Raw genomic sequence first — 16,117 nt, forward strand, 5'->3', positions numbered from 1 at the left:
AGCGGGGATGAGGTTATTCTGCGAGGGGTCATTGGGAAATGAGCACTGCGGTGGTTCAGGTAAGACAAGAGGGGAGGGAGGAGAGCGGAGGAAAGGAAATGGAGAAGGAGAAGGAGAAGGAGAAGGAGAAGACAGAAGAGGAAGGACGAGATGAGGCGAGGAGAGATAAGAGAGTGGTTGTAAGAGATGACGTTGGTGACGAAAACAACAAGCAAGACAAACGATGAGGAGAATGCTTACTGAACTCAGGTACCGCGTGGTACAGCAGGACATGGGTTCACTGGGGAAAGGCTGAATAGTTGAGGTCAGGGCAGTCATTTAAACATTCGAAAGCTGCGGTGTGTGAGCACGAGGCAGTTCTCTGGGAGGAGCGATGCAGTGTAGCAATTTAGCAGAGAGAGAGGAAGGAGTTGATGCAATGATTGAAACCAACTTACATGGACATGCTGGACAGGAGGAGAGGAAGTTCCTCCTGACTGGAGCGAGGAATGACAATGCAGCGCTACTGACAAGCAAGGGTTATGGGTCCATCTCACAGACGAGCCCTCGCATCTGCTTCGTCTTCAACGATTCGTATCTCGGGGGACAGCGATCAGCTTGGTTGTCCAAGGTCAGAGCCGCGGGGTTCTGTGTCGAGCAGACGTCGGCGAACCTTGTGGCGATCGCTGCTCCCGATGAGATGCTGCAATCTCTTGCCATACAAAGAGGATCCCACGGCCAACACACGATGCCAGCCACCCCTGAACGATCGCTACACGTCCTCCTCTCCGAGTTTGATCCGTCCCTTGCCGCTTTTCTGGAAGTTCCTGGCCCTTTCTCCAACAGGAGCAGGAAACCAAGGCTATCGGAGGAGGTGAGTGGGAGGAGAGAAGTTGGATCTCTGTTGCGACTTGAGTGTGAGTTGATCGTTATCATGCAGTTGGAAGCTTCTGGCCTGATCGGATGGTTTTGGTTGCATAACGTGGAGTCTGCTGCTACCATCGCTCCCAAGTACGTCTGGTCGGGATGCTTCGGCCTCTCTCGGGAGCCGTTGGGAAAAGTGCGCGATTACTTTGGGACTGAAATCTCGTGGAACTTGCTCTACATGAACTTCGTAGCGCGATGGATGGTGATACCTGCAATGGGAAGCGCAGCCTACAGCTATGTGAGGAGGAGCGACGTGTAATGCCTGCCTGACATGGTGCTCAGGTGACAGTCTTAGCCTTCATGTCGACTGGAAGCGTCGACAACCCTTTCCTCCCCTTGTTCAGCGTCGGGCTGGTCTTGTGGGGAATGGTCATGCTCTTCTTCTGGGGGCGGCTGGAGAGAAGATACCAGGAGAAGTGGAGGTAAGAAACGTTCACTCAGTCAAGGAGAACCAACAACTTGAGCAGGGAGGATGTAAATATTTCAGGGCGAGATGACGTCAACACAGACGCCGTCCTCGAGTGAGCGCTTGCTGCCATTGCGATTTCGAGACGTGCTGAGCGCTGAGCAGGACAAAAGTAGACGATGAGACGGGGGAAGTGAAGTTATATTACCCTGAGTGGCGGCACAAGGCGAAGCAGTTTGCAGCCTCGACACTGATGGCTGTAAGATGACGTGGCTGACGGGGAGATAAGCTGATATCCAGCTGCAGCCCTGCCTTGTGCTCGTGCTGGGAGCAGGGCTCCTGTCCCTCGACTTCCGGGCACGGATCATCAATCTCGACCCGAAGCTCATCGATGGGATCTCGGTCGGAGGGATGCTGGGGGGGGTTGCGACGGCTGCGATCATCTTCATTGCTACGAGAGTGGTGTGCTACCACTGGTGTGCCGTCCTCACGAACTGGGAGAACTACACGAAGAGGAGCGGATACATCTACAGTCTCGGGGCGAAGTGTTTCCTCATCGATCTGGTGACAAACTTGCCTGTTCTGAGGTTCAGCGCTGACTGGGACTGGTCAGGTCGCCCACTCGTTCCCTCTCATCTACCTGGCCCTCCTGGACTTCCCCATCCTCTCTCGCTTCGCTCCAGCATCTAAGGCATCGATCATGGACTCCTTGACTGTGCAGGCTGTCACTGTCTTCACTGCATGGCAAGTTTGCTCACATGCGCGCTCTCTCTCTCTCTGACTCTCTCTGACTCTTCCTCCAGGTGGGTGTGTACATCCGTCTTCTCCTACTTCGAGGCTTATCTCCTCCAGCGCCGGGCAGATGCCGAAGTGGTGAGCAGCGTCAGCAGCAGGAGTTTGCGTTCAACTTAGACCCTCCTCCTACAGGACCGGGTGGGGAACAAGCCAGATCTGTCCCACGAGGAGCAGTACCAACGGCCCACCTATCAAGGCAGAATTTTCTCCTCTTGCCCTCCGGCCCTTACGTGCTGCTCGTTAGGTCACCTCACGACTAACTCCTGGATGTCCGTCCAGCTGATCTACAGTTTTGTCTTCGCCGCCATCTGCCCTGTCGCTCCTCTCCTCCTGTATATTTGGGTTCTTCATCGCCTCAACTGGGATCGCAGCGCCCTGCTCTATGTGTACAAGGTCTGATCCTCCTCTTCCTTATCCGCCCTATCACGCTGATGTCCTCTCCTCCTCCCTTCTCATGGATCCTCTCCCATCTCCCTCCCCTCCTCGTGCTCATGATGATTCCGCAGCGTCCCCATCCTCACCCTTCCCCCGGCGGCAACTTTTGGATGCGATCTATCTTCTTCATCATGCTCCTGGGTCTCGCGGTTCAGATCCCCCTCATCCTCTTCTGCAGCAAGGCTCTCACCTTCTGGCTGCCGAGCATCACGCTCGAGGATCGCTGGGGCATCTTCATCCTCCTAGAGATCCTCGTGTTGGTCCTGTCCTCTTACGTCCTGTCCAAGGAGTTCCGAGGGGAGGATGCGGAGGGGAAGTGAGAGCATGTGGGATAGGAAAAGGCAAGGGAACGAAAGTGCATGAAGAATATTTACACACTCGCTGCTTCTTACTTCTTGCTCAACAAGCTGTCGCCATGACTGATATGGCGGTGCAAGATATCGTGAACCCCGTGGATCCGAACGATCAACACGTTCCCCTCGCTGTCTCCGCACATGCAGATCGCCCGCTCCTGGTCGACCACAGAGCTCATGGACGTGAAGGCAAAGGGCCAAGGAAGGGCCCCCAGCGGCTGCCCGCTCCTGCAGTCGAAGATCCGCACGCTGCCGTCGTTGCTAGCGGACAGCGCGTACGACCCGAACCTTGACAGCTGCAGGCTCCTGATCTCGGCGTCATGGCCGACCAGGTCGAGCGGCGGCGCCTCGTACGCCTTCATGTCCCACATGTGCATCGCGCCCTCGTAGCCCGAGCACAGGAGGAAGCCTGCCTCGGAGATGGCGCAAGTCAGCAGCGCAGACTTGGCCTTGAGGATGTGGAGACACTCTCCCTTCTTCGCCGTCCAGACCCTCACCGTCCTGTCCCCGGACACAGAGATCGCTCTCTTGTTGTCCGGGCTGAAGCCGCAGGCGTACACGTAGGCTCCGTGCTTCCCCTGCCACTGCTCCTTGCCTGACTTGGCGTTCCACACCCTGACGGTCTTGTCGGTGGAGGAGGTCACGTAAAGGTTCATGCTGGGGCTGACCTCGGCGTCCAGCACGGACCCCTCGTGCCCCTGCAGGCTCATCTCCTGCGAGATCGAGTCAAGGCTCCACACCTTAGCGAGGTGGTCGAGGGAGCCAGTGATGAAACGCTTCCCGTCCCTTGCGAACTTCAGCGCCCGGATGCAGAGGTCGTGGTAGCCTATCTCCATCGAGCACGAGCCGCTCCCTGACGACAGCATCTCCGGGATCTTGAAGACTCGGATCACCCCGTCGTCGCAGGCAGCAACAAACACATCGTCAGAGTGGGGAGGGAAGCATGCTACGCGGCAGACATGCGCGCAATCGCATCTCATCACCATCTCCGCCTTGTTAGTGTCCCATAGGCACAGCTTCCCGTCCTCGCTGCTCGACACCCCGTAGGTGCCCGAGGGCGACAACGCCATGCTCTGGATCCAAACAGGGTTCTCGTTGATCTCCTTGCCGTTGATGTTCTCTTCGTCCTCGTCCTCGTCAGGCTCAGCCTCGTGCTCGTAGCCCTCCTCCCCCTCAGGGACCTTCCTCTCCCTCTCGTGCGCCATCTGGATCGAGATCGCCTTGATGTTCCACAGCTTCGTGATCTTGTCGGCGCTAGAGGTCACCAGCCAAGCTCCATCCTTTGACGTCGACGTCTTGAACACGATGCCCGAGTGCGCCGCGATGCTCAAGGCTGGGGAGGGAGCATCGTCATCGACGGACCAGAAGGAGAGGGCTCCTCCTTCGCTCGCCATGCACATCAGGCTGTCCTGTAGCATCAGGCTGCAAGAGAAGCACGACCCGCTGCCAGTCTTGAACTCTCGCACCAGACCTCCGTCCTCTGTCTTGTCCGTCGACCAGATGGAGCAGGTGGCAAAGGCGGAGGCAGTGATGAGCCTGTCGCCGTCCTGGAAGAAGTGAACGTCCAAGACCTTGCCTCTGTGCTGGAAGTCCTGCAGCACCGACTTGCTCTCCAGGTCCCACACCTTGCAGGTCTTGTCCAGAGAGGCGCTGGCGAGCCTCAGCCCGTCGGGCGAGAAGTCGCAGGCTCTGACGGGTCCCTCGTGCCCCTTTAGCACGTGCAGGGTCGTCGCCTCCTCGTTCCAGAGGTGAATCTGCATGTCCTCGGCCCCCGAGGCGAACGTCTTCTCATCGGGAGACACGGCAAGGGAGAGGACGGGAGACGAGTGACCCTTGTAGGTAGCGATGCACGACGTCGTCGGCTCGTCCCAGATCTTGGCGGTGTTGTCCGAGGCCGCTGAGAGGATGCGGGAGGAGGAGGACAGGAACCGGACGGCGTTGACGACACTCTTGTGAGCTTGAAAGGACATGACGCTCTCGCTCGTCTCCGAGTCCCAGATGTAGAGGTCCCCCGAGTCGCTTCCGTTGACGATCACCGAGCCATCGTCCGAGATGTGTGAGCAGCGGATGACGCTCCGACTTCCGACCAGCACGGAGCTCAGCGGCGAGATGGAGATGGGCTTGTTCAGGGCTTGCATCCAGACTCGAGCGTTGGACGAGCTCGAGAGGATCTTCCCTGCCTGGATCTCTGGCAGCGTGTTCTCGGGCTCGTTTGCCGCCATCTGGATCATCAGCCCCGGCTGTTCGATCATGCTGGAATGCTGCCCCAGAGCGTTGAGGGATCGGATGAAGAAGCGGTAGCAGGACTGCAGGTTCGAGTAGCTCACCTCCACACCGTCCACCGAGCTCACGAGGTCAGCAGGGACGGCCTTCATCCCCGTCGTGTACATGCGCTGCAGCTCTGCGCTCATTCCAGCTTCGCACATGGCCTGAATGAGCTCCAGGTCGCAGAGGCTGATGCAGACGTCTTCCCACAGCTCAGCGTTGATTTGATGATAGATCATGTTCCTCAATTTCCTGATGTTCTTCCTCCGACCCAGCAGGTCTGACTGGTGCTCTATCCTCTGGTTCCAGTAGAACTTCGCCAGCATGCGGTTCCACTCCTGGATCCGCTCTTGGAACCCGGGCACGTTCAGGATGATGCTGCGGTACGATTCATGCCGGATGCTGAAGACAGTCCGGTAGTCTCGCTCTCGAGTCACTATGTAGGGGGTCAGGCGGTGGATCATACGGTTGAACATGCGGTAGGGGAACGACTTGCTGTGCTTGCCCTCCCCCTCCATGAAGAGAAGCTGCAGCAGCTCGTACTCCGACAGCCCGTTCCTCGCCACGCACAGCAGCCCCAGACACTCGTAGACCAGCACCCCAGGCGTCGTCGTGATGTCCATCAGCTTGTCGGGGAAGGCGAAGGAGGAGACGTTGTTAGTCGCTTCATCGAAGCAGAACCGCAGGTACGACCGGAACGCACACGCATCTGTCGCCATGCTCTTGGCGTTTTCCAGCACCGCAGCCTTTTGCTCGGGCTGGAGCCCCTGCTTGTAGTTGTCGAGCCAGTGATCGATGATCTCTCCGTACTCCCCGGGGTCCAAGTTGGACACGGTCTTGATGTTCTGCTTGGAGAACTTGGAGATCGCCTGAGGATCGTCTTCTAGCGCGCTGGCAACCACATACACGTTGTTGGGGAGGGTCGCGGGCAACCACGAGAGCCGTCGGGCGTGATCGGTGCGAGGAAGCTCATTCAGCCCGTCGAGGAAGATGATGACAGGCTTCTTGTTGCTGAGCACCCGCAGCAGCTCCGGGAACTCCACCAGCAGAGTGTTGTAGGACGCGGGACGCGGACCTGTTCGCTCCTGTCCCAGGACCCTGGCGAGCTCCTCGCAGAGAGTCTCCAGCAGAAGCCTTCCGTCTCGAGTGAAGGGGGTGGCTCCGACACAGCGATAGATGAGGACGCAGTGACCTGCTTCCTTGGAGTAGGAGAACTTCTCCGCGCATGCAGCTAGAAGCGATGACTTGCCCGTCCCTGTCATTCCAGTGACTACGAGAGGGCAATTTGGAACAGCCTGTTTCTCAGCTTCCTCCTTTGCTTTCCTCTTTGACTTGACGTCGGTCATGCTCGATGCCTTGTGCAGGATGGTGGCTCGAGAAGGAGAGCCTCGGATGTAGTCCATAATGTCATGAGCCAGCTGATTCGATTCCCACCTGAAAATGTTCGCTGCATTTCGCTTCAGGAGGTCGGTATGAGCTTCTAACTCCATGTCTATCATCGATGCCGACGGCTTCTTCATCATCTCAAGCATCTGCGATGAAAGACACTCGTAGACCTGATGTGAAAACAAGTTGAGATAATCCTGATCCAAGATTTCAATGGTGGCTTTCTGATTGAAGGTAGACACGCTGTGCAACTTCAGCAGGTTTGAATCATACGTCAGTCGATATTGGTACACTTGATCTTCATGAAAACGTTCCACCACGTTCTCTTTGAAGTTTGTCTGACGTTCGATTATTTGCAGGGTTTCATCATCTGTCTTGTTGGGCATGATGCTGTGATACTTGTCGAGGGCCATGGAGTCAACATTCCTGATGAAGATGTAAGTCCGTTTCGCCTGGTCCAGCTCTAAACCCAGAGAGATGCACTTGGTCAGTTCTTGCTCGTTGAGGCTCTTTGATATCTTTGCTCGTACTCTTGCAAAGGAGCTGTGAATTTGTTTATCCTCTCCCTCCTGCTCTGCAAACGCCCTGAGAATCATAGAAACCTCCTCCTCGCTCCCGTTCTGCAGGACGTAAGTAGGCACGACAGCATTCTTGTCGAGCATGTAAAGTCTCTCGATGGCATCGGTGAGGCCTTTCTCATCGCTGGCAGCCTCAATGATCTTGGAGCTTGCTTTCAGCGTTTCAAACTCAGATTGTGAAAGCTCCGATGGCAGAACACACTCTCCGGGGAGGTCAGCGATCAGCCCAACAAAGATGTAGTTCTTGTCCGTCGCAACCTTTGACAACTCGTTCATAGCCTCGATTTGACTTGGCCCGGTCTGAGAAGCATCTTCCGATCCCCCTGGACTATAGCGCAGGTCGATCGGAAAGATTTCGGCACCAACGGTCTCAGCCAAAGCCATCAGCTTGGGAAAGACAACGTCATGCAGAACTTTCCTCTCCGAAAAATGCTGATGCATGCAAGAAGACACGTATACTCGAATCACCTTTGAATGCTTTGAGATGTGGCTGTTCTGCTGTCTGTTCGCATTTTCTCGCCTCCTCTTGCAAAGATAAGTTGCAAACTCTTCTACACTGATATTCCCATTTTGACTGAACTTGATACCACTCGGACCAAAAATCGCTTGGATTTCTTCGAAATCTACGTTGTTGAAATAGAGGCTCGCTTGGATCTCAGCCATTGTCAGCATTCCATCACCGTCAGTGTCGAACTGTCGAAACAACTCCTTCGCCTGTTGCATGATGTAAGGAGCTATTTGAGCAATCAAAATCTAGATCAGATGGACCTCTTTCAACTCCTTTGCCGAGGGCAGGAAGACGTCGATTTCTTCTACATTCATCTTGTTTGGTTTGTTCTGTTCGCTGCGCTCCTTCCTCGAGAAACTTTCTCGTTTTGGGAGGGAAGCGCTCTTCGAGGACCGCCCAGTGGGTGTGCTTGCGGTGGCCTTGGTTCCGAACATGGAGGGAGACGCCATCTGACCTGCTGTGACGGACAGAAGAGAGTTGTTCGCCGAGGTTGCTTGAATGGAAGATGCTTGCAAGGATTGAGATGCTGACCTTCGTCCTCGCAGACTTTCATCCACACTGTTGCTGGCTGAATGTGGCATACGCGATCGAGGTACCCTGTCAATTCCATCGTCATCCCTTGCATCTAGGTATTCCTCAATTGTTTACCCGGCATCGTCTACTGGAGCTATCCGGACAGTTGATCTTGTCGACTTTACATGATTGATGAGGAGCGATGGTGAATAGACTCTTTGCAGCGGAAGGAGAAACGGTGAAGGATCGGACGAAATCTTTTGTGCGGCGTTCAACAAAGGAAACTTCGGGCCTTTGGAACCTTGCAGGCAAAGTGAGAACGCAACAAGAGCATACAGCCAACCCTTCATGAGATTGCTCACCAGCATTCTCTCCGTCTGAATTCCCCGAGATCGATCCTCCCTTCCTGACATCGCTGGACTTGAGACTTCTCGACAAGGATGCCTCGACCACCTCGACGGTCAACCTCGGCTCAGTTGACTTGGATCTTGCGGGGATGAACTTTTTGGGCACGATGATCTTTCCTTCTGCTGACGTCGGACGGCTCCCAGGAGCTTCAAACTGCGTTCCGCTGTCCGCCCTACCCGCCATGACAGCCCGGGCCGGCCCTTTCCGAACAGTTACTACCCCACCCCCATCATTGCCCCCTACAACCCACTCCCGACACCGACAAGCATGGAGCTTCCAACCGCCAACGACGGGTTGAACCATTCTTCAAAAGTAACCAAGCAATTTCAAATGTAGACATTTAACTTTCAATTGTTGGCCAACGGTCGGACCGTCACACCGCCGGGTGACCGGCGCCGGTCATGATCCGATCACTGCTAGTGCGCGGCCCGGCCGCGGGCAGGCCGGGCCGCCGCCGGGGGCCCTGAGTCGGACTCCGGGGATGTGACTCGGGCCGGTGCGGCGGGGCCGGCGGCTTTGATCATCACTGAGTCAAGTCTGGTCAGTGAGTCGCCGGATGCTTTACTCAAAGTTAAGTTAAAAATCAGTACGACAGTGAACCCGTCGACCAGCGGGCCCGGCCCGCCCGGAAGTCACCGTGACACCTCCGAGCCCGAGCGGTACATTTTCAGTCTGGCAGACTCTCCTGGGCGTCGAGTCATGCGGCTGAATGGAATTTGCAGGTCGCTGGTTCTCCATGCGGGTGGTATGAGGAAATGATCTGAATGAGGGGGTGGGGGTACTCAGAAAACCATTTCAAGCCTAGCATCCGATAGAGAAGCTTTGGTGGTGGGGTCAGTAACATAGGGGTGGGGGTGGCACTATTTCAGGGAACAAAGATGAGCGCGCATCTCGACGAGGCAGCCGTGAGGGAGGCGACGATGATCAGGGAGATCCCAAGACCGGTGAGAGGAGGAGAGGAGGAGAGGAGGAGAGGAGGAGAGGAAAGAGCAGACGAGACTGTCGTGTGGGGAGGATAGCAGAACAAGACCCTGATTTATGCAGTTCGATGTGTGCTGCTGTGAATCGGGGAATCTATCTGTGCATTGGAGGCAGAGATTGGGGTGGATTCAAGCGTGCCTGTGCCTTGGCCTTGAGAAATAATCTTTATCGCACAGGATGGAAAGGGTGATATCAAGTTGTTTGTGACGTCCTCCAACAATGCTCCATTGTCTGGTCCCGGGTTTGGCTACAAGACAGTGAAATCCACGGGCGAGATTTACTTCTACTACGATTCCAACCGTTTCCCCGAGGGCCGGGAAAACGCACAGGTAGGATCTTCTTGATGCGAAGAGATGGGTATTGATCGAGCATCTGACATGCAATCACCTGCTACCTCGCTCAGGTTGCCTCTGCCATACAGAAGTTGATCGATGAGATGCCACGTCACCCGGAGAAATTTAGCAACTGTGAGGTAGCACATGTGCATCAGAGGTCCACATTGTTCTCATCCTCATGTGTTTGCCGGTCAGCCCATCACGAGCAATTTCGGAGCCGATGAGATAGCGAATCCGGACATGGCAACTCTGGAGAAACGACTGGAATCCTTCCGTGACTGGCCGAGAGCTGAGATGAATTTCAGGAAATTGGCTGAGGTATTCCTGATACTTGCTAATTCTGCATGTTCTAATGCTTGTCTTCAGTCAGGATTCTTCTACGCTCCAATACCAGGATGCACTGACAGGTGCATCTATTACGCTTCGGGCAATGCTCTTTTCAACTGGGACCCCAACGACGATCCCTGGACAGAATACAAGAAGTGGTACCCTAACTGTCCTTACGTCAAGAAGAAGGAGGCTGCTGCTAACAATGTGAGTTTTGGTTTTGGTTGCGTGTTTCTCGCCCCTATCTCTGCATCTCTTGTTTTGATTTTCTCATTCGCCCAGGGGAAAGGCGGCTCAGTGTTCAGCGGGTTGAAGAGCTTCTTCTCGGTCACACCGACCAAGGCCCAAGAGCAGCCCCCGGCACAACCTATAAATCTTTCCGAGAGATGGCCTCAACACATCAAAGATGCTGATCCCGCTGTGCGGTAGGAACAACCACCTGGACATGCTCGGAGCTGATTTCAGCGATTTAGGTGGCGCAAGGTTCTCGAATGGGAGATATCCAGAGAATCAAAAGACAGGAGGGGAGCAGTTCAACCCAGCACTGACCGAATTCTACAACATGTGATCAAGTTGATCGATAGGATCTTCTTTGAATGTGATTTCCCTAGGCTCATCGGCAGCAGGAGATTACCAACCAGTCGCTCGCGCAGTCGAAAAACAAACTTGCAGAGATCGAGTCAGAAGCGATTAAGGGGATCGGTCATAGCCCTTCCTCGGGTGACAAACAGGTTTCCTCTCGGACGATGACGAGAAGATTCAGTGCATCTCACTCTGACGCATCGGCAGACCATTGAGGGCGCGACCGGGGGGACTGATGAAGACAGCAGATCAGTCGCTTCTTCTCCCAGCGTCACTTCTGCATCTCTTAGTGAAGCTGTCGAGGTCTATTGTCGATCCTGCACGGCACTGGAGTTGACATCAGGCCGATAGGGATGGAATTTGAGGGCGGAAAAGGAAGAATGGGTCCGGGAAAAGGCTGTCTTTGTTGCCGTCAGGTCGAGGTGCGCCCGTGGTAGTTTTTTCCAGCCTCCCCCTGATGTAGAGCAGGATGGGAGAGGATCTTATCCAGCTTGAAGAGACGATACAGAAGAGGCGGAAGGCAACTCATGAAGCACGCCGCAGCGACGTGTGATGGTGATGGTTCGATGCAGGAGCTCTCGGAGGTGGAGCATCATCTCAAGGCTGCGATGGATCATTTCTTCGCCAAGAACTCGCAGATGCTCGATCTCGTGGATGAGAGGGTCGAGAAGCTGGCGAGCGGATACTCAAGAGTAGCAAAGCTCATTACCAAGAGTATGGACAATGCAATCATGCAGAAGGAGGCGGGGATAGAAGCCTTGAAGAGGTTGATGCCTCAGTCCGTCACCCACCCGCTGACCTTGACTTCCTGGCAGGCGTACTCAGCAGCAGATTGAGCAGAGGGAGAAGGCGGAGTTGGAGCTCCGAAAGCTTGCAGACAAACAGGATCAGGCAAGGGGATGTTAGTGTGCGCCGCAACATGACACGATTCCCGCTCGCAGGAGGAGCGTGAGCTCGAGATGATGCGGAACACGTTCAAGTCGAAGCAGCAAGAGCTTGTCGACATGAAGATGGGTCCTGCTCGCCTCCTTCCTGTCGCTGTCTCTGACACTGTGCATGCTGCTGCAGGCAAGATGTAAATAGTTGCCGATGGATGCTGGGACCTTCGATCTGCTCTGCTAACCACGGCCATTGCCACCTCATTCATTTTATTCTTAACCACGCATCACTTCTCTTGGAGGTGAACCTGTGGTGCATTCCCTACGTCGCCTTTCTCTAATTGTCCTCCTCTTTCATTCCATACGGATTTTTTGCAATACATTTTCGACCTCACTTCTTTCACGTTCCTGCCTTGCGTTGCCCTCTCCCGCCCCGCCCCCTTCTCTACCTGATCTTTTTTCTTCCCCTCTCCTTGGACGTCCCCTCTCCTCTCTCTCCCCCCTTCCTCATGCCTCCCCTCCGCCGCTCTCCCTCCCCTCGCCCATGACGTCGAACTCGCATCTTGAAAATCTTCACCTTTCCACAAACCACCACCCCTACCCCCTCCATCTACTTCTCGTACCCCTACCCATCTTCCCCCTTTTCCCATCGTCCCTACTCCCAGTGTACTCCCCGCGTCTCTATCCTCCCCCTCCTCCTTGCTTCCTTCAGAACCATTCAACCACTGAACCACTTGCTGCTCTACACCACCAGCTCCTCCATCTCTTGCTCGCTCCTTCCTAGTCCGTCTCTTGCCGTCCGCAAGGATCTCTTCATCCCCCCCTCCTCAATTTGCCCTGTGTGCTCCCTTATCTGTACCTGTACCTGTGCCTGCCCCTGCCCTGCTTGCCTTATCCATCCTCTCACCGTTCCCCCCCCTCGTTGACCTGACTGCCATCCCTATCGGAAACTTGTCCTCACTTTCCTGCAGGAGAAGTTTTCTTGATATGTTGAGAAGACCCGGCAAGGGAGCTTCTACACTCGCATCCATCCTTCTCCGTAGCCAGAACCGGGGTCACCTGTTGAGTTCAAAGCAGGACTTCACGGTCAATCAGATACGGGTTGCGTTGGCGGTAGCAAGTTTCCTCCTGCAATCGACGAAAGCGAACTGCTGGCAAGGCAGCAACGCGTTTGTTAAGAACATCGCGTTTGCAAACAGGTTCTCGATCAGTCAACCCTTTTCTCTCCTTAGGAAGGTGAGGGCATGCTCGCTGGAAGAGAGCAAGTTCTGCCTGACATAGTCACAGATCTCTCAGTTTCGATCGTCGGGGATGAGCAGTCGAGACACCAGCCCCCTCCATGCTCAGAAGGAGGCTTACGTTAATGCCGACCCAACAGGGGATTCATCCAAGACACAAGATGTTTTCAGGGGAGTGCTCCAGCTTCTCAACTACAAGCAGATGCTTGCCAGCCGAACGGAAGACATCGCCAGGAGAAGGCGAAAGAGCAGCGTCTCCTCCAGCGGGCCCGAGCACCTCATTGTGCTGGTGCATGGATTGGCAGGCACTGCAGGTGAACTTTGATCGAACTTGTCTCAGCAGCTACTCACACTCGTTGCGATTAAGATGACCTAGCATACCTGAAACGCTCTGTCGACTCACAAGATGGCACACTGAAGAACACGCTCGTCTACCTTGCTAAGTGCAATGAGGACAAAACAAGAGATGGGGTGGAGGCTGGTGGATGGCGGCTGGCCAAGGAGATTGTGGAGCTTGTAGAGGAGGTGCCATCGTTGCAGCGGATCTCCTTCGTAGGAAACAGCTTGGGCGGGCTGTACTCAAGGTACGCCATTGCCGTGCTGCACAGGGAGGGAGGAGGAGGGCGTCAGGAAGAGGATCTGGTCTGCGGCCTCAAGCCGGACACGTTCGTCACCACAGCCACTCCCCACCTGGGGGTTCGCAGGTTCACTTACCTTCCCATCCCCGACCAGCTGCATGGGCTGGCGCCAGTCTTCGTGGGTCGAACGGGCGACGATCTTTTCATGCTGGGGAAGGAGGGAGACGAGCCCCCCCTGCTGCTGCTGATGAGTACCTGCGAAGTCTTCCTCCGGGGCCTCCGAAGCTTCAGTCGGCGACGGGCCTACGCGAATCTGGAGGGAGACTTCCTGGTGCCCTTCGGAACGGCGGCTTTCATGGTGGAGGATGGACGAGCAGGCTGGGGGATCCTAGAGAAGGGGACCTCAGAGGACTTCGAGAAGAAGTCGAGGAGGATCCTCAACCAGTCGCAAGTTGTCTGCGAGATGATGGTAGATGCGCACGAGGAGCAGGTCAGCTCGGACAGAATCCGTTCGGCGAACGGCAAGTCAGACTCGGAGGCTCTCATGGTACGTGCTCCATGCCGTGGGATCATCCCTTGTGCTGACTGATCGACAGGCTACTGCCCTCAACAGCTGCGGGTGGTCCAAGGTGGGGGTACGATTCAGCAGCCCGCTCCCGCTCGCTCACAACAAGATCTGCGCGTTGGAGGGAGGAGGGCTGCTGCGAGCGCCTGTGCGGTGGATGTGGGAGGAGGGGAGGGGAGTAATGGACCATCTAGCGCGGTACCTGCTGAGGAGCGAACCATGAAGTCATCGAGCCTGGGGACTTCTAGCAAGGGGTAGGGTATTTGTATTTAAGGGGTAGGGTATATTTTCCCCTAAAGGAAACACTTCCAATTAGGTGGTAGTAAAAGGATATTTGTTGGGTGGGGTGATGTAAATGTGGGGTAGGGGTGATCGGCATGCAATGGTGGAATGATAGGGGTGGTTAAAATGGGTTGCGTCCAGTGATGGCGGCACGTTGGGCGATGGCGATGGCGGCGATGGCGGCGATGGCGACGACAAGAGGAGGAGGAGCAGCAGGAGGAGAGAGACTGCTGAAGGATAATCTCGTGTCAGGATCGAGTAGTCTCAGGATGCTGCTGATCGTCGATGGGATGAAGGCTCGTCTACGGGGAGGATACAACCCGTTCAAGGATGAAAGGAACCCTTACAGCGGGGAGGATTTCAGCACAGACTTGTCCTCCTCCAGTGTTGAGCCTGAAGTAAGTTCCTGTTCTCTTCCTCTTTGCAATTTATCCCCTCCCCCCCGTCCCTCTCTCTGCTCGTTCGAGCTCCTGCGAAAGCAATTAACAGTTGTGAAACAGTTTGCAGAACCTCTGAGGGATGACTTGTCGCGAGATGAAGCGATTGCCAAGTGAGACCTGCCAGTGTGTGCAGGAATGAGGATGATCGTGTTGCAGGTGGTGTCAAGAAGAGGAAGCAAGAGCAGCTGCCTTCGATCGGATCCCCCCGAACCCCATTGCTATTCCGAGATCAGGTAGTTCGTACGAGATGAGCAGCATGATGATGGTTCTTATGCAGATGAGAAGCTGACGGAAGAGATTCTGCGTCTCGTTCATTCCTACGCGAAGCATTCTCAACAGTGAGGTCCCTTGCTGAGCTCTTGGGGTTTTGATGGGAGGCAGGTTGTTAGAGAAAGTGAAAGGCATTCGGAGAGAGATGAAGAAATACAAGCCGATGGAGAAGAGAGACTGGGACGAGGGGAAAGTAGATCGCAACTACAAGAAATGGATGGCGTCGAGGGAGCTGCTGAAACGAGATCTCAACCCTATCCTCATTGAAAGGAACCCCAACGAGACAATCCTAGAAGCTCTCAAGGGAAACCTGACGGATCTGACCAAGAAGAATCACTTCTTTCAGAACATAAGGAGGTGAGGGTGAAGAGTTTGCTTGCTCTTGTTGCAGTGTCATGTTTCCTGCTGCTGGTTTCATCTCACTTGCTCCAGCATCAACAAACTTCTCCTCCAGGGTCAGATGAACGGCAGCTTCATAATGATCATGGCTGCTGACGTGATCCCATTCGACATTGTCGGCCACCTACCAGTTTGCTGCGAGGAAGCAGACATTCCATATGTGTTCGTTCCTCATCAGGTGAACTCTGCAGGATGATCTGAAGCACATCATTGATCCTGCTTGCATTCCCAGTATTACCTCGGCATTGCAGCCACGGTGCACGGAGGTTTCCCGTCGTCGTGTTCCGTTGTGATGCTGAGAAGGTAGGATGATTGAGATGATGGAGGTGATGGTGATGGAGATGGTGATGGAGATGGAGATGGAGATGGAGATGGTGATGGTGATGGTGATGGTGATGGTGAATGCTCGCCTTTATGATCTCTAGTTGTCTTGACGTGTCTCAGGGCTGAGGATAAAAAACTCTACAAGAAGTTCGACAGGTCAGGGCAAACTTGCGGTTTCTTGCTTTGATTGCGTTGCAGAGTTCATAAACAGGTCAAGGAGTTGGATATGACCAGCTCCTGGGCCAGTTGCAGAGAAGACGCATCAATATATTACAAGTACTATAGAGGATAGAACGCGGACATGTAAGAAGGTGGAGAGGGGAGAGGAGTAAAGACGGGGGGAGAACGGATGCAACGAAGGACGT

At 54.9% G+C, this 16,117-nt stretch overlaps 4 protein-coding genes across 4 annotated transcripts; 3 read left to right on the plus strand and 1 right to left on the minus strand.

Moving 5' to 3' along the window:
- Positions 1-373: 373 nt before the first annotated feature.
- On the plus strand, positions 374-2,862 carry GUITHDRAFT_109630 (hypothetical protein; the record flags this gene model as incomplete). The annotated part of the gene is made up of 8 exons (XM_005831433.1): positions 374-853; positions 920-1,144; positions 1,189-1,328; positions 1,374-1,427; positions 1,478-1,571; positions 1,619-1,920; positions 2,116-2,185; positions 2,614-2,862. 8 exons carry the CDS (start codon positions 374-376, stop codon positions 2,860-2,862), a joined length of 1,614 nt encoding a protein of 537 aa, XP_005831490.1.
- Positions 2,863-2,899: 37 nt separating this feature from the next.
- On the minus strand, positions 2,900-5,033 carry GUITHDRAFT_87425 (hypothetical protein; the record flags this gene model as incomplete). Its single annotated transcript, XM_005831434.1, has 2 exons — positions 2,900-3,998; positions 4,497-5,033. 2 exons carry the CDS (start codon positions 5,031-5,033, stop codon positions 2,931-2,933), a joined length of 1,605 nt encoding a protein of 534 aa, XP_005831491.1. The 3' UTR covers positions 2,900-2,930.
- A 4,398-nt stretch (positions 5,034-9,431) lies between these two features.
- Positions 9,432-11,684, plus strand: GUITHDRAFT_109632 (hypothetical protein; the record flags this gene model as incomplete). Its single annotated transcript, XM_005831435.1, has 12 exons — positions 9,432-9,497; positions 9,711-9,863; positions 9,956-10,006; positions 10,065-10,187; positions 10,236-10,403; positions 10,479-10,621; positions 10,670-10,760; positions 10,808-10,927; positions 10,986-11,081; positions 11,130-11,200; positions 11,287-11,544; positions 11,594-11,684. The coding sequence occupies 12 exons, from the start codon at positions 9,432-9,434 to the stop codon at positions 11,682-11,684; spliced, it is 1,431 nt and encodes a 476-aa protein (XP_005831492.1).
- Positions 11,685-12,643: 959 nt separating this feature from the next.
- GUITHDRAFT_109633 (hypothetical protein) lies at positions 12,644-16,044 on the plus strand (the record flags this gene model as incomplete). The annotated part of the gene is made up of 14 exons (XM_005831436.1): positions 12,644-12,892; positions 12,944-13,208; positions 13,262-14,019; positions 14,069-14,190; positions 14,232-14,291; positions 14,588-14,717; positions 14,820-14,869; positions 14,916-14,992; positions 15,037-15,097; positions 15,141-15,386; positions 15,462-15,606; positions 15,661-15,731; positions 15,873-15,908; positions 15,951-16,044. 14 exons carry the CDS (start codon positions 12,644-12,646, stop codon positions 16,042-16,044), a joined length of 2,364 nt encoding a protein of 787 aa, XP_005831493.1.
- Between the last annotated feature and the right edge of the window lie 73 nt (positions 16,045-16,117).

This window comes from Guillardia theta, assembly GCF_000315625.1.
Source record: "Guillardia theta CCMP2712 unplaced genomic scaffold GUITHscaffold_40, whole genome shotgun sequence".
NCBI lineage: Eukaryota > Cryptophyceae > Pyrenomonadales > Geminigeraceae > Guillardia > Guillardia theta.